General features: G+C 40.0%; 1 protein-coding gene across 1 annotated transcript in view; it reads right to left on the bottom strand.

Moving 5' to 3' along the window:
• DEUP1 (deuterosome assembly protein 1) overlaps positions 1–8,876 on the bottom strand; it is a gene marked incomplete at its 5' end in the record, with an annotated part of 44,563 nt that extends 35,687 nt beyond the window's left edge. The window contains 3 exons of the mRNA XM_084265874.1: positions 1,254–1,349; positions 2,700–2,871; positions 8,836–8,876. Coding sequence (XP_084122000.1) covers positions 1,254–1,349; positions 2,700–2,871; positions 8,836–8,876 — 309 coding nt within the window. The remainder of the gene's footprint in view (positions 1–1,253; positions 1,350–2,699; positions 2,872–8,835) is intronic.
• Positions 8,877–22,826: the final 13,950 nt, after the last annotated feature.

Here is a 22,826-nt window from a genome sequence, read left to right as displayed (position 1 = left end):
AGGAAAATCAGTGCAGTCATGTATGTTAATGTGTTAAAATATGAGAAATAGAAGAGACTGAATGTCACATGAATTTAGATTCATGATTGGAGTGGAAAATAACAAAGAAACAAAAATAAAGGCACAGAGCAAACACAGACTAAATGAATGATAGAACTATACAACGGTTTGGGTTGGAAGGGATCTTTAAAGATCATCTATTACGACCTTACCTGCTACATATTTTACTAGATTAGATTGCTCAAAATCCCATCCAATCTGACCTTGAAGACATCCAGGGATGAAGCATCTACAACTTATGTGGGTAACCTGTTCCAGTGTATCAACACCCTCCCAAACAAATAAAAAATCATCCTTACATACAATCTAAACTTACCCTCCTTCAGCCTAAGGCCATTACCTCTTGTTCTATCACTCCCTGCCCTTGTAAACAGTCTTTCTCCACCTTTCATAAAAAGTCCCCTTTAAGTACTGAAAGGCCACAATAAGGTTTCCCTGGAGCCTTCTCTTCTCCAAGCTGAACATGCCCAACTCTCTCAGCCTCTGATCATCTTTGTGGTCCTCCCCTGGACTTGCACTAACAGCTCCATGTTTTTCTTGTACTGGAGACCCCAGAGCTGCACTCAGTTCTCCAGGTGGTGTCTCATGAGAGCAGGATAGAGCAGGAGAATCACCTCCCTCAACCTGCTGTCCATGTTTCTTTCTATGCAGCCCAGGATACAACTGTATTTCTGGGTTCCAAGCCCACTCTGAAATAAATTAAGCCACAACAAATTCCCACTGTCAATAGTACAGGTTACTCCAGTTTTGATACTATGTTCCCTTGTGGAAAGCTATCAGACCACTTTAATAATCCCTGTGAATCAGGCAAACTGAAACCAGAAAAAAGTTATAGTGATGATACGTTGAGTACAGTTTAAGTCTTAAAATTCCTAATAGGCACGAGAGTCTTACTAGCATGAATCTAAGTATCTATTTCATTCATTTATTCATGAATGTTTTAGTTTATTAGACCAAAGTCAGGAAACTGAGTATCTCTCTTCCTAACAGGTATCACACATCAAAATCCATCCAAAGAGTTTGGACATGTCAGTACAGAAATTATGATGGAGCCTAGTAGGAAACTCTAGTCATCATCATTTGTAGGACACAATTCATCTTTCCCAAATCCATAAAGGTATATCTATAGCATTAGGCATGTATGTGCTCTTTGTACTGCAATCATAAAATAATGACAGTGACATTTTTCTTACTTGAGATTTCAGTGCTTGAAGCTGAGTTTCATAATTCTGAGCTATTTCATATTTAGTTTTCTGCAAGTCTTCCAGTTTCTGTCGAAGTAGTCCCACCTACAGTTAGAATAAGCATTCAAATTTACCTCTTCTGAAATCTTCTATAATATGTCATTTATGGAACAGTCATTTGAAACTTTGAAAGAAGACCATCGCTCAAAGGTAGATATTAAAAATATATATTCATTCAGTAACTTAATAATAAAACCGGGTACCACAAACCCAGATTGTGTAAACATCAAGTTAGGGATTTTATAGTAAAAAATCTCATTCTATCCTTATGTTATGATTTAATGATAATACTGTATGAGTCTGTCATGAAAGACCATTTAATGAAGGAGTTTCTGACCCAACTATACGAATGAACTGCTGTGCCCCGTTGTGAAAATTTTGCTGGAATGGCTTATATAATCACACAAATGACTTTCAGCTACTTATGTAAAATTACCAGAAGACACAGTAGTCTCATTTCAGGTCCCTAAGTACAGTGCCATTTGAGATATCCTGAATTACCTGAGAGTTTCACAGAGATCTGGGAAATACGACAAAGCGCATACATGACATCTCTGTTTGTCTGCAGGCACAGCTGGAAGCTAGGTGGAATATGCTAAAATATTTCAGGTTGTACAGGCAAATAAATTGATGCTTTAAGGCTTGGCTAGCTGAATTATTCTCTTGGTTTCTCTGACTCCAGTGACTGAGGGCAAGTTCCTAATTGCTCATTAGGGAGAGAGATTTCATTTTCAAAACTCTTGCTGGCAGTTTAGACACCTAGCTCACACAAGGATTCCCATGTGTAAACACCTAACTTCCGATGTCTTGAACTAGCACTGAATGCTGTCCTAGGATCTACTGCTGCTTCTGAATGAATATTCAGCAGACAAGACTGTGAAGCACAGACAATATCAGGTCCACCAGGGCTTTCAGTTTGATAAGCAAGTCTAAGTAGCAATATGATTCAAGTCATCACTATTAATAATGAAGTTATCATACAAAACCAGTAGGAGTGTATGTAAAATTATAAAAATCAGGTGTAAACAGGAACTAAAAAGACATAATTTTGTGAAACTTTTTGAACTGTACATTTCTATTTACAATTTCTGATGAAACTCGGAGTGTTGGCATTTAGAAAAACATCGAATTATCTTTTTACAGCTAAATGGAGAATATTTGGTTTAGAGTTTAGGGGAATAGAAGAAATATGAGACTTTCAATGACATTTTTACAATCACTTTTCAGAACAGCAGCACACTTTAAAACAAAATACTAAGAATAATTAGTGACCTTTAAAGGGCATTTGATATTTTTACAGTATAGAACAAACGGGTCCCCTCATAGAGCACTTAGAGCATACTATTAACTAACTCCCAGAATACTTTCTTTATAGAACGTGATGTTCTTAAATACCTCTTGACCTTTTTGATCCATTTTGCTATGGGCACTTGCTAACTCTTGATTCTGGATATCCACCTTTGCTTCTAAAGCCTTCATCTTCCTTTCCCATTCCACTTTCTTTCTGTTTACCATGATGTCAATTTGATGCACTAATTCCTGAAGTTCAGCTTCACATGGAGAAGTTCTAATAATGTAAAAAAAAAAAAATTAAAGGTTTGTTTTTTTCAAATAAAGGCAGAAAAATTATTTACATTGCTAGGACTTTAATTTAACTCTGATGGAAATAATCACTTTTCAACATTAGAAATAAAGAAATAGGAAAGGTAAATGATGCCTTCAAATGCAGGTGGAATCTTCCTTCATCTATCTTAAGTTTACTTGAAGTCAAAAACAGAGTATTAAGTGTGTTCTGGACTTTTTGTCTAGCTTCAGTGCTGTTTGATATCCTCTTGCTCTTTCTGGGATGAACTGTCAAATGAGCACAAGCTGAGTTGAAAATATCCAGCCCCAAACTTCAGTGAACAAGAGTAGAGGGAGATGAATATTAAATTTGCTTGTAGGCACAGGACTTCCTACTAAGGGTGCATAAGGATGGAAGCAGAGTTTGTTGGAGGAAGTTATTAAACAGCTGGCTTGAAAGCAAGCCACAGTTCTTATTTGTTAGTTCAACTTTTATACTCTGTTTTCTAATTCTCTTTGGGGAAAATTGATTTAAATAAACAAGGTGACCTGAATAATACTACATAGTAATTCTACTACAAAATATTGAAGTGAGCACATTTTGGAAAAAACCTTGTCTTTGAGGGACCATGTATGGGATTTCATAGAGATTTCTACAATATATGCAACACAAAATTAGACTTTTTCCTAGACTTCTGAGTTTAAATTTAAAATACATCCCTGATGCTATGACTTCATTGTCAGTAACAGACAATGGTTACACTGTTGCTTTAGGAATATGATGTGTCCCAATAACAAAATAATGAAATATAGTTAATTTATGGCATGTTTGAAGAGCCATCAGAAACTGAAAGCAAAGTTGCCCTCTTATATTGCCCCTAACATAGCAGTATATTAATTTAAAAAAAAGAAACTTTCTCTGGACAGTGTCAAACAATGTTTAAATCAGCAGGTGTATAACATTTAGCAGATATATAAAAAGTATTTGAATTTTACTGTGGAGATTTCTTTATTCCATATCCATGCCAACTTTGTATATGATAATGAATATAAGAAAAATATTAAATAAGAAGGATATATAGAAAATGTGACTGTGGATACTTGTTCTATCACTCCATGCCCTTGTAAGCAGTCCCTCTCCATGATTTCTGTAGTCCCCCTTTAAGTATTGGAAGGCTGCAATAAGGTTTCCCTGGAGCATTCTCTTCTTCAGGCTTAATAACCTCGACTCTCCCTGCCTGTCACCATAGGAAAGCATGAAAATGCTTCCTTTTTTTTCTGGAAATCTTTCACATCCCAATTGTTAAGCCGGCTCTCCAAATGTCTGTTCACCTAGTGTCCTGAAGTCCCCTGCCTGTAGATTATGCCCTGGGTCAATTGCTGCTCCCCCATACTCTGTGATTCATATCCTGAATGCTCAACTTCTGACTGTATTAAAATAACAAAAGAGTTTGCTAACAGAGAAACATAGAATAATTTGAGATTAAAGACACCTTTAAAGGTCTTCTAGTGGATGGATGGACGGATGGATGGATGGATATTTGTTTAATAGCTGTCTTTTTTTGGTGCATAAATGATGCACATCCATTTGTAAATTGGAGCAAATATGCTAGATTTTCAGTTTCATAATTAAAACTGGATTTTTTTACAGTATTATTCTTTAAAACCTTTTCTATCAACAAATGCTTGAAACTTGAACATTATTAATGTTAAGCTTGGAAAAAAATTACATACACACATAAATCTTAACGCCTTTTTAATGTTAAAACTGTTAGCAATGCCATTCTAAAATCAAGACAAGGAATGATGCTAACCAAATGCAAGCAAGTAGTACCCTGTAATGTACATATCACAAAACAAAAATGCCCCCTCGCCAAGTGCCTGAAGCTCATCTCAACAGTATTAATGATGCAACAAACTTTGATACCTTCTGTGTGGAATACAAAATGTGATTTTTAAAACAGAAGATGAAGTGATACTGAAACAGGACTACCTTTCCTTTGATACTGCTATAAGGATCCGTGCCCTCCAAGCCTCATGTAAATGTCAGGCAGCAACACCTTGGTGAACCACCAGCAACCACTGTTACCTGACTTCAGCCTTTATGGTGTGTCACAAGCAAGTGCAAATGCAACCCACAGCTGACATCTTTCCTATCCTTTTCAGACCATCCTGCACAAGGCAAGTTCTGCAGCTGTCACTGGAAAATTTTCTCTCAATATTTCTTGCATGTTTATTAAACCTAGAATCACCAATATATAAAAGGGAGCTGTAAAGAAACACACAAAGAACAAGTACTCATCTGGGTTTTTAGGTACATGCTTTCAGCATTCCCACTTTGCAGACTGCATACATCAAATGGATTCTTCATACATCCAAGTAAAGACTTGTACTTCAGCAAAAGGCAGTTAATTTATGTATTTTTGTGGCATTTACTTTGAAACAGTTCAAAACACTTAAAGACTTCTTATTTTTAAAGTGATGTAGGCAAGCTCTTAGTCTTCTTTTATTCTATTTCCATATTGGTGAAAATAGAGATGATTCATATTCTGCTGTCATTATTACTTGTCTTCACATAAAATCCAGATGTTTCCAAATTTAGACAAACCAAAATCCAGGTAATAACTTTTACCAACTCGAGGCCCTTATCTTTATCACAAAGGATTTTTGTACTAGTTACAGCTTTCTAGTTCTATTTATCTGCCTTTTTCTTTGGAGTTCTGCACAGATAGGTATTTTTCTGATTGTTTCCTGATAGACATAGAAAGAATATTATTGTCCATACACTTTAGAATAAAGTTGTAATTTAGAAACTGACACTAAGAAATGTTGGGTTCATACTGACTCTCTATTTCATGCTTGCTTCCCTTATTATTCAGATTTGTGGACAAATAGAAGAAAATGTATAACTATATTTATGCAAAGACAAGTAAAATCTATGCAGAACATTAATACAGATTTCAACCTCTGGAGATGCCATCTGCCTATCTGTGTGATGTGTCCTAAGGAACATGCTTTGGCAGGGGGGTTGGACTTGATGATCTCTTGAGGTCCTTTCCAACCCCTATGATTCTGTGATAGTATATTCATTAGAATTTGACCATTAGCCCAGCTTCTAGAGCCAATATGAATTCTTAAAACTTGCTTTAAAAATAGGAAATATATAAATCGGCTGTGATACAATAGTCCATTAGAATCTTTTACCCCAAAGTTCCACTATATGAACTACAACTCATTTCTTTAACAAGTTTCAGCCATACAGAACCATACACCTCTACGGATGCATAAGTTGTGATTTATGAGTTCTTGCACCGGGGATGAATTGTCAGGATTTCTACCACCGTTATTCAGCCATCTTCCCAAATTTTAAAGCTATCTGCATTGGCTCTGGAACACTGTCAGCGTAGATTGAAACTAATGTCTGCTATTATTGGATGTGTAGTCTAAACCACACTTTAGAGTCTTTGTGTAGTTAATGGAAATAAGTAACTACCTACAATACCTTGTTTATGATGGGAGAAATTGTGTCCAGTTCTGGGCTCCTTGGTATACAAAAGACAAGAATCTTCTGGAGACAGTCCAGAGAAGGGCTAGGAAGATGAATAAGGGCCTGGAGCATCTCCCCTATGAGGAAAGGCTGAGCGAGCTGGGGCTGTTCAGCCTAGAGAAAAGAAGACTAAGGGGGGAACTAATTAATGTTTATAAATATCTTAAGCAGGGGATGCAGGGGGAAATGGCCAGCCCCTTTTCAGTGGTCTGAGGAGACAGGACAAGGGGCAATGGCTGCGAGTTGGAGCACAAGAAGTTCCGCACCAACACGTGGAAGAACTTTTTCATAGTGAGGGTGGCAGAGCCCTGGGACAGGCTGCCCAGGGAGGTGGTGGAGTCTCCATCTCTGGAGATATTCAAGACCCGTCTGGATGCCTCTCTGTGCAATATGTCCTAGGGAGCTGCTTTGGCAGGGGGTTGGACCCAATGATCCCTTGAGGTCCCTTCCAACCCCTATGATTCTATGATTCTATGAAATCATGCATTAGGTTCATCTGCAATGGCCTGAAATTTCTCATATGTCAAATACACCAAAGACCAGGCAGGATCTGAACTTGTAATAAGCTTCTGACTTGTTAATAAAGTGTTCAGAGAATAGCAGTATTTTTTATATTTTTAAATTCAAGTTTTTATATGACAATATTTACCAGTCATATCACTAACAAAAAGAATGCCTCTCAAAGCACAAAAAAAAAATGGCCACATTATAATGCAGCATTTTTTTTTTTCTATGGTGCACTCATTCTTCTTGGGTAAAACAGAGCACACTTGCAAATACTACTAAAACTTTACTGGGCCATGTCCCATAAAGGTGTGTTTCTGCTATTTTAAGAAATACTTTTACATTGACATTACCATGAATTGCTTCTTGTTAACAGTGATAAACTGGTTTATACAAAAAATAGGTAAGAAGTTTACTTACAAATTTTTCATAAATAAATACCCTTATATGTACTTTTTATATTGCAGTATTCCTTGAACAGTCTGGATGGGATGAGGCCCTACATCAAATCTCACCCATGTTTATACTTCTTTAGAGATCTTGTGATGACTGTGCTGCCATTCAGCAAGACCTAGACAGGATGGAGAGTTGGATGAGATTTAACAAGGGCAAGTGTAGAGTCTTGCATCTGGGGAAGAACAACTGCAGGTACCATTACAGTTTGGGACTGGGCTGTTGGAGAGCAGCGTAGGTGAGAGGGACCTGGTGAACAGCAGGACGCCCATGAGCCAGCAATGTGCCCACATGGCTAAGAAGGCCAATGGCATCCTGAGGAGTATTAGAAGGGGGGTGGTGAGTAGGTCAAGAGAGGTCCTTCCCCCCTCTACTCTGCCCTGGTGAGACCACACCTGGAATATTGTGTCCAGTTCTGGGTCCCTCAGTTCAAGAAGGACATAGAACTCCTTGAAAAAGTCCAGTGCAGGGTCACCAAGATGATGGAGTGGAACACCTTCCTTATGAGAACAGGCTGAGGGAGCCTGGCCTCTTTAGCCTGGAGAAGAGGAGACTGAGGGGTGACCTTATTAAATATGTTTATAAATACGTAATGGGTGAAAGTCAGGAGGACAGAGCCAGGCTCTTCTCAGTGATGGCCAGCGATAGGACAAGGGGCAGTGGGTGAAAGCTGGAGCATAGGAAGTTCCATGTGAATGTAAGGAGAAGCATTTTCTCTGTGAGGGTGACAGAGCCCTGGGACTGGCTGCCCAGAGAGGTTGTGGAGTCTTCTTCTCTGAAGACATTCAAACCCTGCCTGGATGTGTTCCTGTGTGATTTAGTCTGGGTGATCCTGCTCTGGCAGGGGGGTTGGACTAGATGATCTTTTGAGGTCCCTTCCAACTCCTAACATTCAGTGAGTCAGTGCTTCTGTATACTAATATTTTTTTTTAGATTAACATTAATAGAACTAAACTTGGATTATGTCAGAAAAAGATGATTGTGTTGTGATGAAAAGTGCACTTAATACTTGGTAAGAACAATTGTGGTTATTACCAGTGCAATATAAGACTAAGGCTTTAGCAATTAATAGCCTTGTTTTTAAGATTTTTGACTGTTTTGAGAGCTGTGCTATGCAAGTTTATACTGCTGTAGCCTAGCAACTTCAACTTTTTCTAAAACACATATTTCTTAACATTTTAATAAAACCCCACATAGCTTTCATTTCCCCCCTTTTTATTCCAATATAAATTTCAAAATTATTTAAATAACTCAGAGAAACAGGCAGTAGATTATTAGTAAAAGCACTAAGATGTTTTGTCTTAATTATTAGTAACCTCTCCAGCTCACATAGAAAGCAGCAGAAGGAATTGAAAAAGAAGCATGTTTGCTTCTAAAAGCATTGTTTTGTTTCACATTTTTAATAAACACACATAATTCAATTCCATTATATATTCATCTTCCAAACAGTAAGTCATCACTTACTTGACAGCTTGTTCCTGAAACTCCTCCAAGTCCTGCTCCATAGTACTGGTGATTGTTTTAACCTGTTGAAATAACAAATATCAAACAGTTCAGATTCTTAAATGTGTGCATTTACACAGCTGAGTATTGTACACTGGATAGTCCTATGCTTTCCTTTCAATTTCTCTAATCCTCCCACTCCAAACATCAGGGGCAGAGGAATGCAGCTCTCTATATGGGCTGGAATAGGCAAGCCGAAACCTGGAGTAAACTCAGCAGCTCTCACACTTGGTGTAGCACTGAGATTAATAGGGGTGGTTCTAGTTTGAGGATAGCCCTCAATTTCCATGAGAAACAGTTTATTTTGGATCATTCCCTGTCATGTCATGTCAATGATTTGCCAAGACACTTGAATTTGTCATTGATCCATGGCTGCATTAAACTAGCCTTTCTCGTACCTTCATACACCCTAATTAACCTATACCCAGGTGAAAATTGCCCTCAAGCACAATTTTGGACTTCCATTGAGTATTCACTCCCTCACTTAGCAGATGCAGCATGAAGACAGCAAGACATCAAGCTCTTCAGTAGAAAGGACAGAAGAGGACACTTGCTGGGACCAGTCCGGTTTTGCAGGTCCAGCAGGACACCGGGACATGGCTGCAGGCAACAACAGGAACCAGTCACAGTACGGGTGACAGGGTGGCTTGACCTAATTCCTCATGAAGGTGGTGGTGGGGTGTCCAGGGAATGGGTATTAGTACAGTCAGAGACGTGGACACCGTCACATGGCACTGCAGTCTTGGGTCCTGAGGTGACACTGCCACGGGGGCACTGCCTTCACAGGGGACTGACCCCTGAGATGACACTGCCATGGGGGCACTGCCTCCACAGGGGACTGACCCCTGAGGTGACACTGCCATGGGGGCACTGCCTCCACAGGGGACTGACCTCTGAGGTGACACTGCCACGGGGGCACTGCCTCCACAGGGGACTGACCCCTGAGGTGACACTGCCACGGGGGCACTGCCTCCACAGGGGACTGACCTCTGAGGTGACACTGCCATGGGGGCACTGCCTTCACAGGGGACTGACCTCTGAGGTGACACTGCCACGGGGGCACTGCCTTCACAGGGGACTGACCCCTGAGGTGACACTGCCACAGGGGCACTGCCTTCACAGGGGACTGACCCCTGAGGTGACACTGCCACGGGGGCACTGCCTCCACAGGGGACTGACCCCTGAGGTGACACTGCCACGGGGGCACTGCCACCACAGGGGACTGACACCGCCCCCTCCCCGACCGTTACCTGCCGCGCTTCCCCCGTCGCTCCTTCGCACCCGCTGTAACTGTGGTGGCCGTAGGAGCTCCGCAGCCCGGTCAGCCCTGCTCCCCCACCCTGTCCCAGCTCCCGCCCGTCGCCTTCTCCTCCCGCCGCGCCCAGCGGCCGTTGCGGACCGGGCCGGCCGGCTTTCTCCGTCGCCGCGGTAACGCGAAGGGTGGCAGGGCGAGGCGGGAAGGCGTTGAGGCCGCCGGCTGGGCAGCCGGGGGCCGCGGAGCGAGGCGGGCCGGCCACCGGGGCAAGGCAGGCGGCGGTGCAAGGGGCGAGAACGGGGCCGTTGCCCAAGGGGCGGATGCAGGCTCCGGACGTCTGCTGGAGGGTTTGGCGGGAAGCAGCCTGAGGGCTGAGGGGAGTGCAGCGGGGCTGGGGCAGAGCCCGGCGGGTGCGGGCATGAGGGGTTGCTTTCCGCGAAGGGAGGGAGGGTGCCGCCGGGCGTCCAGTAGCCGCCCAGGGATTTGAAGGGAGCTGGAGTGAATTTCCCCTCAGGCAGTACCATCCAGGATAAGGAACATTTACTTTTGCTTTCACATAATTCCATAAATCAGTAGGCAGGGTGGGGTTTGGGGTATTTATTTTTTTAAAGCGCTCTTATTACTAGATAATGAAAAAGCTGAGCGTTGCCTTTTCTTTCTGAACAGCAAGCTATGCTTTTGTAAAATGTCTTCAAATTATTTTCCGATTAGTGTGCAAACGACATACATTTTTGATGAATCTTCTCTTTGGGTTTTTGTGGACTTCAGCCTGTCTTGTTCAACAACAAAGTACCTGAAGAATCACAGCTATTTTGAATTCTTACAATAATAACCTGTGCTTTCAAGCTTAGGGTTTATAGATCTCTTCAAACACTGGGGATTTTTTCTACGAGGACAATACAATTCACTTTGTATCCATTGTCCTGAAATTGACCGGAGAATTTTCAGGAGCTGCCAGTGTATTTATGTACGGTAAATGTCCAGCTTTTGGTTTGTTTTGCTTGGACTGTTTACCTAAATTAGCCAAGTGAACTGAATTTTTAATACCACTTCTAAGGAATAATCTATTTCATTTTTTTCCTACCTACTGTGCTGAGGTAGATGGTTTTCACATCAGCAGAAATACTGTTTCAAGCTATGAATTATGAAAAATATTTTTTTAAAATGAAAGAGGAAAATAAAATTCTATGCAGCTCCAGGAAAGCTCCTGATAAAGTTTGCTTACTCGCTCTAGAAAGTAAGTGACAATTTTCCTTTGTAGTTTTCTTAAAGATCACTAAAAAAGTTTTTATTTTTGCTTTACACCTTTTTCCTGGCTGTATTTAATTTTAAGGATGTCCCAGGAACATTCTAGATCTTTATTTGTCAGGCAGCAGCAGGAGAAGCTTCTGATGAGGGTGGGTGAGCCCAGCACTGAGGATGATGGCGAGGTGCTCTCCTCAGCACACTGCAGTCCTACGGAAGAGGAGGGCGGGAACAAGGATGGTGGCGGAGGTCTGTCACAGCCAAGAGCTAGCCAGCCAAACCCACAGCAATGGGCAGCTCTGAGGAGACTCTGGAAGACAAGTCAACATCATTAGGAGCAGTGAGGTGCGGTGCTGAGCATAGGTACAGCTACAGCGTTGCTCCCACAGTACCCAGGGGCATGGCCCTGACCTGAAACACTGCTCCTGAGCCAAGGCCTCAGGCCCTCAACACAGCATCTCACAGCTCTGCCTTACAGCAACCTTGACCCCATGTTACAGCTGGCCTTGAGGTCAGGCAGCCAAACCCTTGGGTAAGAGAGAAGGATGTTTCTGGACCTTGCTACACTCAGAGCCCTTAAAATATTTTCTTCATTACGCTCCTGTGATTACACTTTTCTTGATTATTTAGTTACTATAATAGAATTAATGGGAAGAAATCACATGTGAACATTTGATTTTTGATACCAGAAATGATTCAAATACAATTTCTTCTAATTGAAATAATTTTAAGATTTCTTTTTTAATTGTGAACTTCAGGATAGTTTAAAAAAAAAACAACTTACATTTAGAATGATTTAAAGTATTATATACTACAAATTATTTTTAATGTAACTGCCAGCAGGTTTCCATTTGTTCATCTGGAGCAACTGAAGTGAACTGTTCAGCCATGTTCCCAATACATATATTTTAATTTCCTCCCTATCTCATTGCCTCTCAGTGGTAATTGGTTATACAGTGATTTAACTTCCATTTGTCACACCCAAATAGAACTGGGGTGTGTGTGTGCAACTTAATATAGAAAAAAAAATAAAATTCCATACAAACATTTTCAGTGCTTTTTAGAAGGACAGTTCCCACTGACATAAGCCAGAGTTGTGTTTCTAACTATTAAAATAAAAAGTATCAAATTGTTGATATATTTTATTTGGTTTTGCTCATCCACATCATCTCTTGTCTAGAAGTTGTTTTATAAGACCCAAAATTTTACTTGTTGACTTTAAAGAAAAGGCTTCACACATGTTTTACAAAATATGATAGCCAGAAAAAAAAAAAAAAAGAAAAAAATGAACTTTTAAAACAGTTTCTAGAATAGAGGATCCTTATGGTTCTCTTCCAACTCAGGATATTCTGTGATAAAAATAAATGGCAAGCTATAAGTATATTTTTGCAGGAAAAAAAAAAAATTAGATCAGGGCAAGGACACAGCAGGGTCTGACCAAATGCCAAGACAAGGTACAACAAAATACCTTTGTATAAACCAAGGGGAATTAGCTAGGAAAAGGCCCACTGTCACAACTACCTAGTAACAGCAGAGTACTGGGAAAGCCGAGTAATGATCCGGGGGGCATAATTTTTTTTCTCTATACCTTCCATAGCATGCCCCTTCCTCAGCCTGGTCCTGGGATGCCTGCACCAAGGAGGGATTAACAGATCCAGTAGAAAGGCAGGGACAAGTAGTGTAAAGAGAAATGTTGATATTTCAACATCTGTGACTGTGAAAAATTTATTTTCCACTTCTTGTCTTTTGTGTCACTTTGCAACACTTTATTGTCAGGTATCCTGTCACCAAAAGAGCATATGTCACTGCCATTCCTCTTTTGAAGAGAACCATGGAAAGTGAGTCTCATTGTGCAAGTTATCTTTCATCACTGGTATGGGCTTTACATGAAGTTGCTGAGCTCTTGTCAGTAATATTTGTGAAGGACATAGCTATTTTAACAGACTTTGCTGAAAGAAAGGAAACATGAATTTTATTAACAAATCCATTCCACCACCAAATTGTAGTATGAGATTTTAAAGAAGTTCTAAGCAGAGCAAAAAAGCTTCTAGTCTAATAATTATTCTGATAATTTGGTATATTTCTAATAATAAATCAATAATATACTCTCAGTACAGAGTGTTTTCAGAGCAGAATAAAAGAGGTGGTGTTAAGAGAGCAGCATAATTGAGTTGTAATTTCAGTGATAAATTATATACATACTGGTTATACTTAGATATTTGCCACTTGAATTCTTCAAGATGTGTTATTTTTGTAGTGTAATATGAAATGGTGGTAAAAGCCAAGTGCGTTTGTGTATTTAACTTTAAATACAGTTTTTATTTACAGGATATATTCACACCTTACCTTGCAATCTCAGATAACAAATTTGATTGAACGTTTTGTTGCAGTGGGCTCAGCATTGCTCATTTCTTTAGCAGAGAGATCAAATGGGTTTAGTAATATTTATGTGGTGGACTCCTAGGAGCTCTATAATAGTTTAAAAATTACATTCTGTATGTTTCTTTGGATGGTTATGAACATACCAACCTAATTTACAGAAGCTCTGTTAGAAGTGAAAGAAAAGGAATAGCTCAGTATAAGCCATCCATCAACAAATATGCAGAAGTCACTGAGAGACAATAAAATCTAAAAAAAAAATAATAATCCCTAAGACATAAGCAATAAGAGAAGTATGACATTTAAAAAACAACCTTTGCAAGAGGGATTTCCGTTAGTGAAAATTAGACAGGCATGAAATGTGCCTGAGGATTCTGAAGTTGCCTAACTAATTTACTGGCAGGAGGTGATAAATCCTGACATAATACAGATGTAAAAGCAGAGTGCTGTTTCTAAATATTTTGTTTCTGGTTTAAACTGAAAACTATTCTTTTCTTAAGCAGCTTATGAGATCACGGAAAGGAAGAACAGAAAGGGCTTGGATTTAGTTGGATTTGCTGGGTAAACCAATTGATAAATCATGTTGTAGGCTGGGACCTAGTCTAGAAGTGGAGAATTGTAAGAATTTATCCTGTAATAAAAAAAATGAAGATATGTAGTGCTCTGAGAGAATGCAGAAAGGGGAGAAAGGTGCTGTTAGGCCTGCTGCTGTAGCAATTACAAGTTAATCTTTCTGTTTCATTCTTTAATGATGACAAAAATTAATCGTAGAATCATAGGCTGGTTTGGATTGGAAGGGACCTCAAAGCCCATCTTGTTCCAAGCCCCCTGCCTTGGGCAGGGATATTCTCCACTAGCCCAGGTTGTCCAAATCCTCATTCAGCCTGGCCTTGAACACTGCTGTGAAAAGGGCAGCCACAGCTTCTCTGCGCACCCTGTGCCAGGGCCTCACTGCCCTCATAGCAAATATTTTTTTTTTCTTATGTTTAATCTGAATCTCTTCTCCATTAGCTTAAACCTCTTACCTCTTGTCCTATCACTCCATGCCCTTGTAAACAGCCCCTCTCTGGGTTTCTTGTTGGGCCCTTTTGGTACCACAAGGCTGTTCTAAGATTTCCCCAGAGTCTTCTCCTGGCTGAACAAGCCCAAATCTCAGCCTGTCTTTGTAGGAGAGGTGCTCTAACCCTCAAATCATCTTCATGGCATCATGACTTGCTCCAACAGCTCAATAACTTTCTTGTGCTGGAGACCCCAGAGGTGGATACAGTACTCCATGTGGGGTTTCATTAGGGCAGAGCAGAGGGGGAGAATCACCTCCCTTGACTCCCTTGGTCACACTGCTTTTAATGCAGACCAGGACATGGTTGACATTCCAGGCTGCAAGCACATAGAATGATTTAGTTTGGAAAAGACCCTTAAGATCATTGAGTCCAACCTTTACATTAGTGCTGGCAAGTCCACCACTTAACATGTGCCTAAGCATCACATTTATGCGTCTTTTAAATACTTCCAAGGAATCAACCACTCATAGCAAACCACCTCCCTGGGCAGCCTGTTCCAATGATAACCCTTTCTGTGAATAATTTTTCTGCAGTGTCCAATCTAAACCTCCCCTGACACAACTCGAGGCCATTTCCTCTTGTCACAGATTCATAGGCATTGGAAGGAACCTCTCAAGATCACTTAGTCCAACCCTCCTGCTAGAGCAGGATCACCTAGAGCAAGCTGTGCAAGATTGCATCCAGATGGGTCTTGAATATCTACAGAGAAGGAGACTCCACAACCTCTTTGGGCAGCCTGTCCCATTCTCTGCCACCTTCACTATAAAGAAGTTTTTCTCGTATGGAGATGGAACGTCCTGTGTTCTAGCTTGTGCCCATTACCTCTCTTCCTGTCACTGGGCACCACTGAGAACAGTCTGTCCCCTTCCTGTAAACACCCACCCTTCAGGTATTTATAAGCATTGTTGAGATCTCCCCTCAGTCTTCTTTGCTCTAGGCTAACAAACACCCCAGTAATAGTTTTTCAACATCTCATTGAGGATGGAAACCAGCTGAGAAGGTTGAACAGATACAAAGGAAGTAAGAAAGCAGTAGTCAGTTTCTCCTACTTTTGAGAGAACTGTTGGACTGGGATAACTCCAGAAATTTATATTCCTTCATTACAGTTCATTGTCACTCCTCTTTTTTGTTCTGGTTTGGAGAGAATCAAATATGGTCACGTCTTGCTTTTACTGCTTGCAACTCCACCAAGAAAGGGCAGCTCTGCAGATTAGTTCCATGTGCTATTACTACTAGGTCACTCTAAGTTTTCCTCCTTTATGCCCATGTAAGCTGACACTGACATTACTGTTGCCTTCAACCCATTGAGACTGTAAAAACAACTTGACAGGGGTAGCTTTTTCTAGGTTCAGGATTATTTCTAACTTCCCCTGCTAACCAAGGTCACTACTGCCACGTATGTCTGTCAAGTTACATTAATGCTCGTATTTCGAGACGTTTGCTCTAATAGCTTTAGCTGAACCTCCTTTGTGTGTTGGCTGAGATTGTTACTTTACAGGTACCTAATGTTAGTTTTAGGTTGTTTTTTCCATGCAGCTAGCTTACTGTCTTGATATCAGAAGTGCTAAATAGCAGTATAACTTCCTGCATATTATAAGTCCTATCACTTGTTACTTGGGAGAAGAGGCCAGCACCCACCTGGCTGCAATCTCCTTTCAGGTAGTTGTAGAGAGCGATAAGGTCTCCCCTCAGCCGCCTCCTCTCCAGACTAAACAACCCCAGTTCCCTCAGCCACTCCTCGTAAGACTTGTGCTCTAGACTTTTTGTCATCTTTGATGCCCTTCTTTGGACCCGCTCCAGACTTCAATGTCCTTCTTGTAGTGAGAGACCCAAATCTGAACACAGCATCTGAGGTGCGGCCCCACCAATACCGAGTTCAGGGGAATGATCACTGCCCTGGGTCCTGCTGGCCATTCTGTTCCTGATACAGGCCAGGATGCTATTGGCCTTCTTGGCCACCTGGGCACACTGCTGGCTCATGTTCAGCCAGCTGTTGACCAACACCCCCAGGTTCTTTTCTGCCAGGTGGTTTTCCAGCCACCCTTCCCCAAGCCTGTAGCGTTGCCTGGGGTTGTTGTGACCCAAGTGCAGGACCCAACACTGAGCCTTGTAGTCTAATGCTAGATAATGCTAGATAATGTATGCACAAAAGAAAAATCTCTCTTTTTAAGCTTTCTGCTTATGTTTTTCTGGAGATCTTTAATAATGTTTAGCATTTTGGAAACATCTTTTAGCATGACATAGTCCTTCCTTTCTAGCTGTAGCTACTGTAGCATAAACATAGTATGGGGATGCTGCTTTCTAGTGCCCTATAGACAAGAATATTTCTTGGTTAACAGTTTTTACTTATAAATATGATATGAAATATTCCCTTTGATCTTGTCTGCAATTAAAAAATAATAAAATACTTTGTTAAACTTTGTATCATGCATGTCATCTGTATCTTGTTCAGCCCTATAGTTGCTTCAGTTGTTATACTGTACCATACTGACAAGTATTTATTAAAAATTATTCTACTTAAAATAGGCAAATTCTAGAAAAATATAAGCTCTCTAAAGCATAAATATGAGTTTGCATTGTCTGAAGGGATTACAGGAAACTAATAGGGTATTTTGTTTAATATTTAATTTAAAATATTTAATGCTATCTCTACAATTTTTGTTTTCAGTGGCCAAAAATGTGGTAGGGATTGTAGAAGCTGCTTTTGGTCACATTTGAGTTTGTCAGCTGAAGGGTGGATAATTGGCACTTTTGTAATCTTGCAGATTTAAGAGCAAGCACACTATTTTGACTCAAGCGCATTAAGTGAATATTCTGTTGAGATAACTTGTGGAGCAATAATTAACAACGCTGACATTTAAGTTGTCATTCAGGGTTTCAGAGTTAGCAATTGAGAAGACATAGAAGTTCACATTACTCACTTGCATAAGAATATATTCATATAGAATGCAACGCTATATTAGTTATATTAAGATGGTATTTTCAGGTTATGCTTGGATGATCACATCCTCTACCCTAAACTAATTTTATTTTGCTTATCTTTGTGTTTACCATTTTGCTTTCTAATGATCTGAAAGTCATTATTTTTAGAATTAGTATCAGGGTTCAGCAGTAGAGCAATTAAAATATATTGCTATGTTGCTTTCTACTGAAATTCATTATGAGGCTTGAGCTTTGGTCTTGTCTGGCAAAATTAATCCCCAATTTGACTTGACTGTGAAAGGGTATTTGGCCAATCAGATTAGGGACTCAGAGGCAGGCAGATACGGTACTGGCTATGTCACTCTCTTGCTTTTCTCTAGAAACAGAAAACAGCGATTTCTAACAATCTAACATCAAAACTCAACCTTCTGACTTTGAGAGCTGACATTCTATTTACAGTGCAAATAACTGTAATACAACATTCACTTTCTTCCTTTGCCTTCTGCAGGCTCTTGATCATTTACATGCTCCAGGCTGAGTTTAGGCTGAGCAAACACTGCACCTACTTGAACACTAAGTTCTGCTTAACAGTTGACAGCTCACAATGATGAAACTTGAGTTAGTATGAGTGCTCCTTACAGGGCCAACTCCATCCAGATATCTAACAGCAACAGCAGCAATGGAAACTTTTCTTCACCTTGCTGGAAGAAGCATAAGCAAGCAAGGCTTTCCTATCAAGTTTGAACTAACAGAAATACTTTGCGTTTTCTAAAAGCTAAAAATGAGGACTGGAGTGTTCTCCAATTCTTCAGCAGAGGATAGGAGACTTCTAAGGGTAGAGACTTAATGCTCGACTTCCCTCTCAACCTGGACATCACCACCAAAGACCACACTACAACTTTATCTCAGGCATCACTAATGAGTATATTGTAAGCATTATGCTGCTGCTTAAAGGAGTAATTGGTCAGATATAAGCCCCAGTCAGTTTCGTTTGTTAGAACAAATGTGCACTCTGAATCTTAGATCAATTGACTGGCCTGTCCAAAAGAATTTTGGAGAGGCATCCTCCTGAAGCATCTGATCTCCCAACTCAGTAGGTCTGGCAAGACAAATACTAACACGTCACTGTGACCTCTGCCCTTTCATAGCTTTGGGGCTGTCTAGGGTGCTTTCTAGGGTGCTGGAGTTCTCCTCAAAGCAGCTGCTCATGTTCTGTCTGCACTCAGCCTAGCCCTGTTGGGTTGTGGGCTGTGTTTTTCCTCACTGGTAAATTCAAACCTGACTTCTTCTGCCACTTGCTGGTTCCAACCTGACCTTGATGAGGCTCAAGACAAAGCAATGAAGATATGAACACCAAAGACAGTGTGTATCCAGGGAATGAATAGATTTCTGATGCTACTGACATCAAAGGCTGATTTTACCTAGACATTATAAAATATGTTTTTCTTGTGAATAAGTGGCCAGGGTTTGAGGCAGTTTTTCAATAGCAAGAGAAGGAGCATCACTGTTGAATTTCAAGAACTTCAACCTCTGATTAGTCACCTTTTCTACTGTCCTTCCTAGGCAACAGCAATTAGATCTGTTTTTCTTTTGGGTGCACACTTTAGAAGCTGATAGTGCTACTTTAAAATGGTAACAGGAAAGTAAGAAAGAAGTCAGCCTTGGTTTTATTTCTGTCTCTGGCCTTTGAGCAAGAGGATTTATTTTCTGCTTCCTTCTTCCTATCTAAAACACAAGGCTTGAGAAAGAAGATGTTCCTGTGGCAGCCCTCACAGACATCAGTGTGGGGTGTGAAAAACACCAGGCTTAAGAGAAGAGCTGAGAAAAGCTGAGGAAGGACCAGTCAGATGAAAGAATGGGGGAATGGGAACAGCACTGGTGCAAATAGGATAGGTACACAGCACACCTGTGAGGAGAGTTGGGAGAACAGTAGTTTGCTGGAAAGTGAAGAGGAATGAGGTTCTGTGAGTACAGACCACAGTCATTGTATATTTGAGGCTGTTTGGAATGCTTGTGGAGAAACGTTACACATATTGGTGCTGGGCGAAGGAGCATTCAAAAGAAAATTGTATCCCTACTACAGCATTTGTGGGTTTTGGCCCAATTTTGTGATGTACCTGTGTTATGTAATTGTTGAGTGCATGTAGCACACTGCCTTTCATGAAGCATGTGAGGATTCCAGGTCAGCTGAAAGAGAGGACTGAACACATATGAAATGAAGAAATAATCCTCCTTTCAAGCTTTTGCAACAGGTAGGAAGGAGAAGGTTTGAAGGGTGAATATTTATTTCCAGAACTTCATTGGCTACTCTCATAGCATTTCATTAAAACCATGTGTACTGCAGACATAGGTGTGCAGAGCTGATCTTGATTTAGTAAGAATGTAATTGTTTTCTAAATGACTAAATAACATGGTTATTTAGTAATATGAGAGCCACCATGGGATTGTTCAATGTTGATCTTCTTACAGTATTGAATACTCTTCCTCTGCCTTAAAACAATTCTCCATTTCTTTGAAATCTGCCATGTCAATATGTCACAGCTATCTTGCACTTTCTTATTTGGGAACGTTCAGATAAAAAAATTACCTTTGATTAGAAATGCTATCTTTTGGATCCTCTACCATCTCAGGAAGGGCTGTACTTTTGTTCCCTTTCTGGTGCTACTCACTTTTCAAATCCAACTGTGGAATAATTAAGTTATTCACATTAAGGTTGTCTAATCATATGCTGTAAGCACAGGGGTTTGCATATGAGATCAGTGTCTAAAATGTCCTTGTTTACTCTCTTGTGCTAACTGGTTTTGTATTCCTGACTTAATATCTGATTGCTGCAATCTATGATTGAGTGAATATACTTTTCTTTATGAATAGCTTGTCGATATCCTAGTATCCTCTGGGACAAAGGCAGCTGCATACATATAAGATGATATTAGTATTTTCCATCTTATCAGAAAAAGTCCACAGCTGGGGAGATATTAAAGCAATATTTTCAGCTCTCCACATTCCCAGTAGTTTAAATTGAAAAAGCAAGTATAAAATTGCTGACTAAAAATAGCTTTCCCTCCTCGATTCATAGTATTATAAAGAACTTCCTACATTACCTACTTCTCTCAAGTCCATAATGATCTTTAAAGGCCAATTCTAATGATCTTTATATCCAGTCTAGATTTTATTGACTGAAAAACTGGCACTCTTCTTGAGATTTTCTTCAGTGGGCATATAGAGCTCACTAGTGTAAATATGTTTGGGGTCTTTTTCCAAGTTTCTCTTTTACTTAGTTTCACTTCTCCCACCCCAAAAATTCCTTTTCCTACAGAATGTACAGACCAGTGAGATGGGGTGAGGTACACATACATTTCAGCAATTTTCCTAAAGCATTTCATGCTTCATGACAAAAGCATGCATGTATGTCAATAGAACTATTCAGTAGGGCAACTGACCACCAAAGTATCAGGATGATTGAAAGCTGTCAGTCTGTGGATTTTAGGACTTCTTATATATGGTTACTGCCAAAATATCCCAAATGGAAACTATGAATGCTAAATCTATACAATCATAACCTTCAGCAAATAGAGAAGGAGGGTGTTTCTGTGAACTCATGAGTTCTGGACTGAACTCTGGACTTTGTCAAAGCCTTCATACACTTTTCAGCAAGCCACTTGGATTAATTTCAGATATGGAAAATTGACACAATATTAATTATATTCTCATTTGTCTATCTGTCCTTTATCTTTGGCTGTTGCAGCAATGCCCATTTCCTATTGATTGTACATGCAATATTTAGGAAACAGGCTTAGTTAGCAAGTCCTCCTATTATATCAAATAAATCTCTTGGCTGGGATTCAGTAACTCAGTGGCCATGACATTAAATATTCATATACATTCTTCATTCACAGATTGTTCTTACTCACTTCGGCAAAAGGAGTTTGATGCAATTTCATCTTGCCTGATAGAGAAAGATAAATCTAAGCCAAACTAACATTTCTGTTAATAAGCTGTAATGAAAAGGCGTTCTGCATTCTCATCCTGTTTTCCAGTGCAGTTTGACACATTTCATCGATCAGTTTGCAACATGACCATTATGATGATCTTAAAGGTCTTTTCCAACCTTGTGATACTGTTAGAGACATACTGAAGATGGAGGGATGGCATTCAGAATCACTGTGATACTGGAATTTTTTGTATTGCCTTTAAGCTTTACTACACCTGGAAATTAGGTTTTTAATATCCTTTTAGTTTATTTGTGTAGAAATACTGTATTTAGGTCTTGGTTGAAGTTTAGCATCTTTGTTCTAAAAAGCAGCTGGTTTCCACCACTTAAGATTAAGCTGCTTTGACGGATCTTGTTATAGAGCAAAGGGTTTTTCCTACAGAGTTTTCTGCTGGAAATAAAATCAGAGATCAAAGCATCAACTGACACGCTGATAAAGCTCTTTTTGTGTTAGCCTGGCATTTTTTTTAAACATTGGGAAAAAAGGCTTGAATTCTTTTAAGGTGTTGAGTTCTTTATCAGTGCACAGAATAACCATATTTGCAAATTTGCAATGTGCTTTCTGAAAAGATTCACAACATTGCTCTCTTTTCCTTAAGATTTGGGAAGTGAATGTTACTCTCCTTTTTAAAGAGCACTTCCAAGCCACATGGCTTCTCATCTGTTACTGCCACATGGAGCTAAATCTGTGAAAGTTTCTGTTTCTGCCTGTTGCATCTTTTCAGGGTCTAGGAGGTTATTTTCCATAGTTACAAAATTTGACGTGTTGTTGTCCAAGTGGTGGATTTAGAGGTATCTTCTATCTCTTTTAGCGTGCATCAGGCTTATAATTCTGAATCCTTCTGATTGTCTGGAAAGCTAGTTATTGTTGGTATATGTTTGGTATGTGCATAGCTTGTGTAGGGATATAGGGTGCATAGTTGGTGTAACACAGAGTGAAACGGCCTAAGGTGAAATCTTTGAATCAAGAAAAGGATTTTACTCTCTACTTGAAAAATTGCCTAACGGTCAATTGATTATACATGTGATGGTTTGACCCTGGCTGGAGGACAGATGCTCACCAAAGCGACTCTATCACTCCCCTTTTCAACTGGACAGG

The sequence above is a fragment of the Gallinula chloropus genome (assembly GCF_964237585.1).
Source record: "Gallinula chloropus genome assembly, chromosome: 1".
Lineage (NCBI taxonomy): Eukaryota > Metazoa > Chordata > Aves > Gruiformes > Rallidae > Gallinula > Gallinula chloropus.
This window is presented reverse-complemented; position numbering and strand designations above follow the sequence as displayed.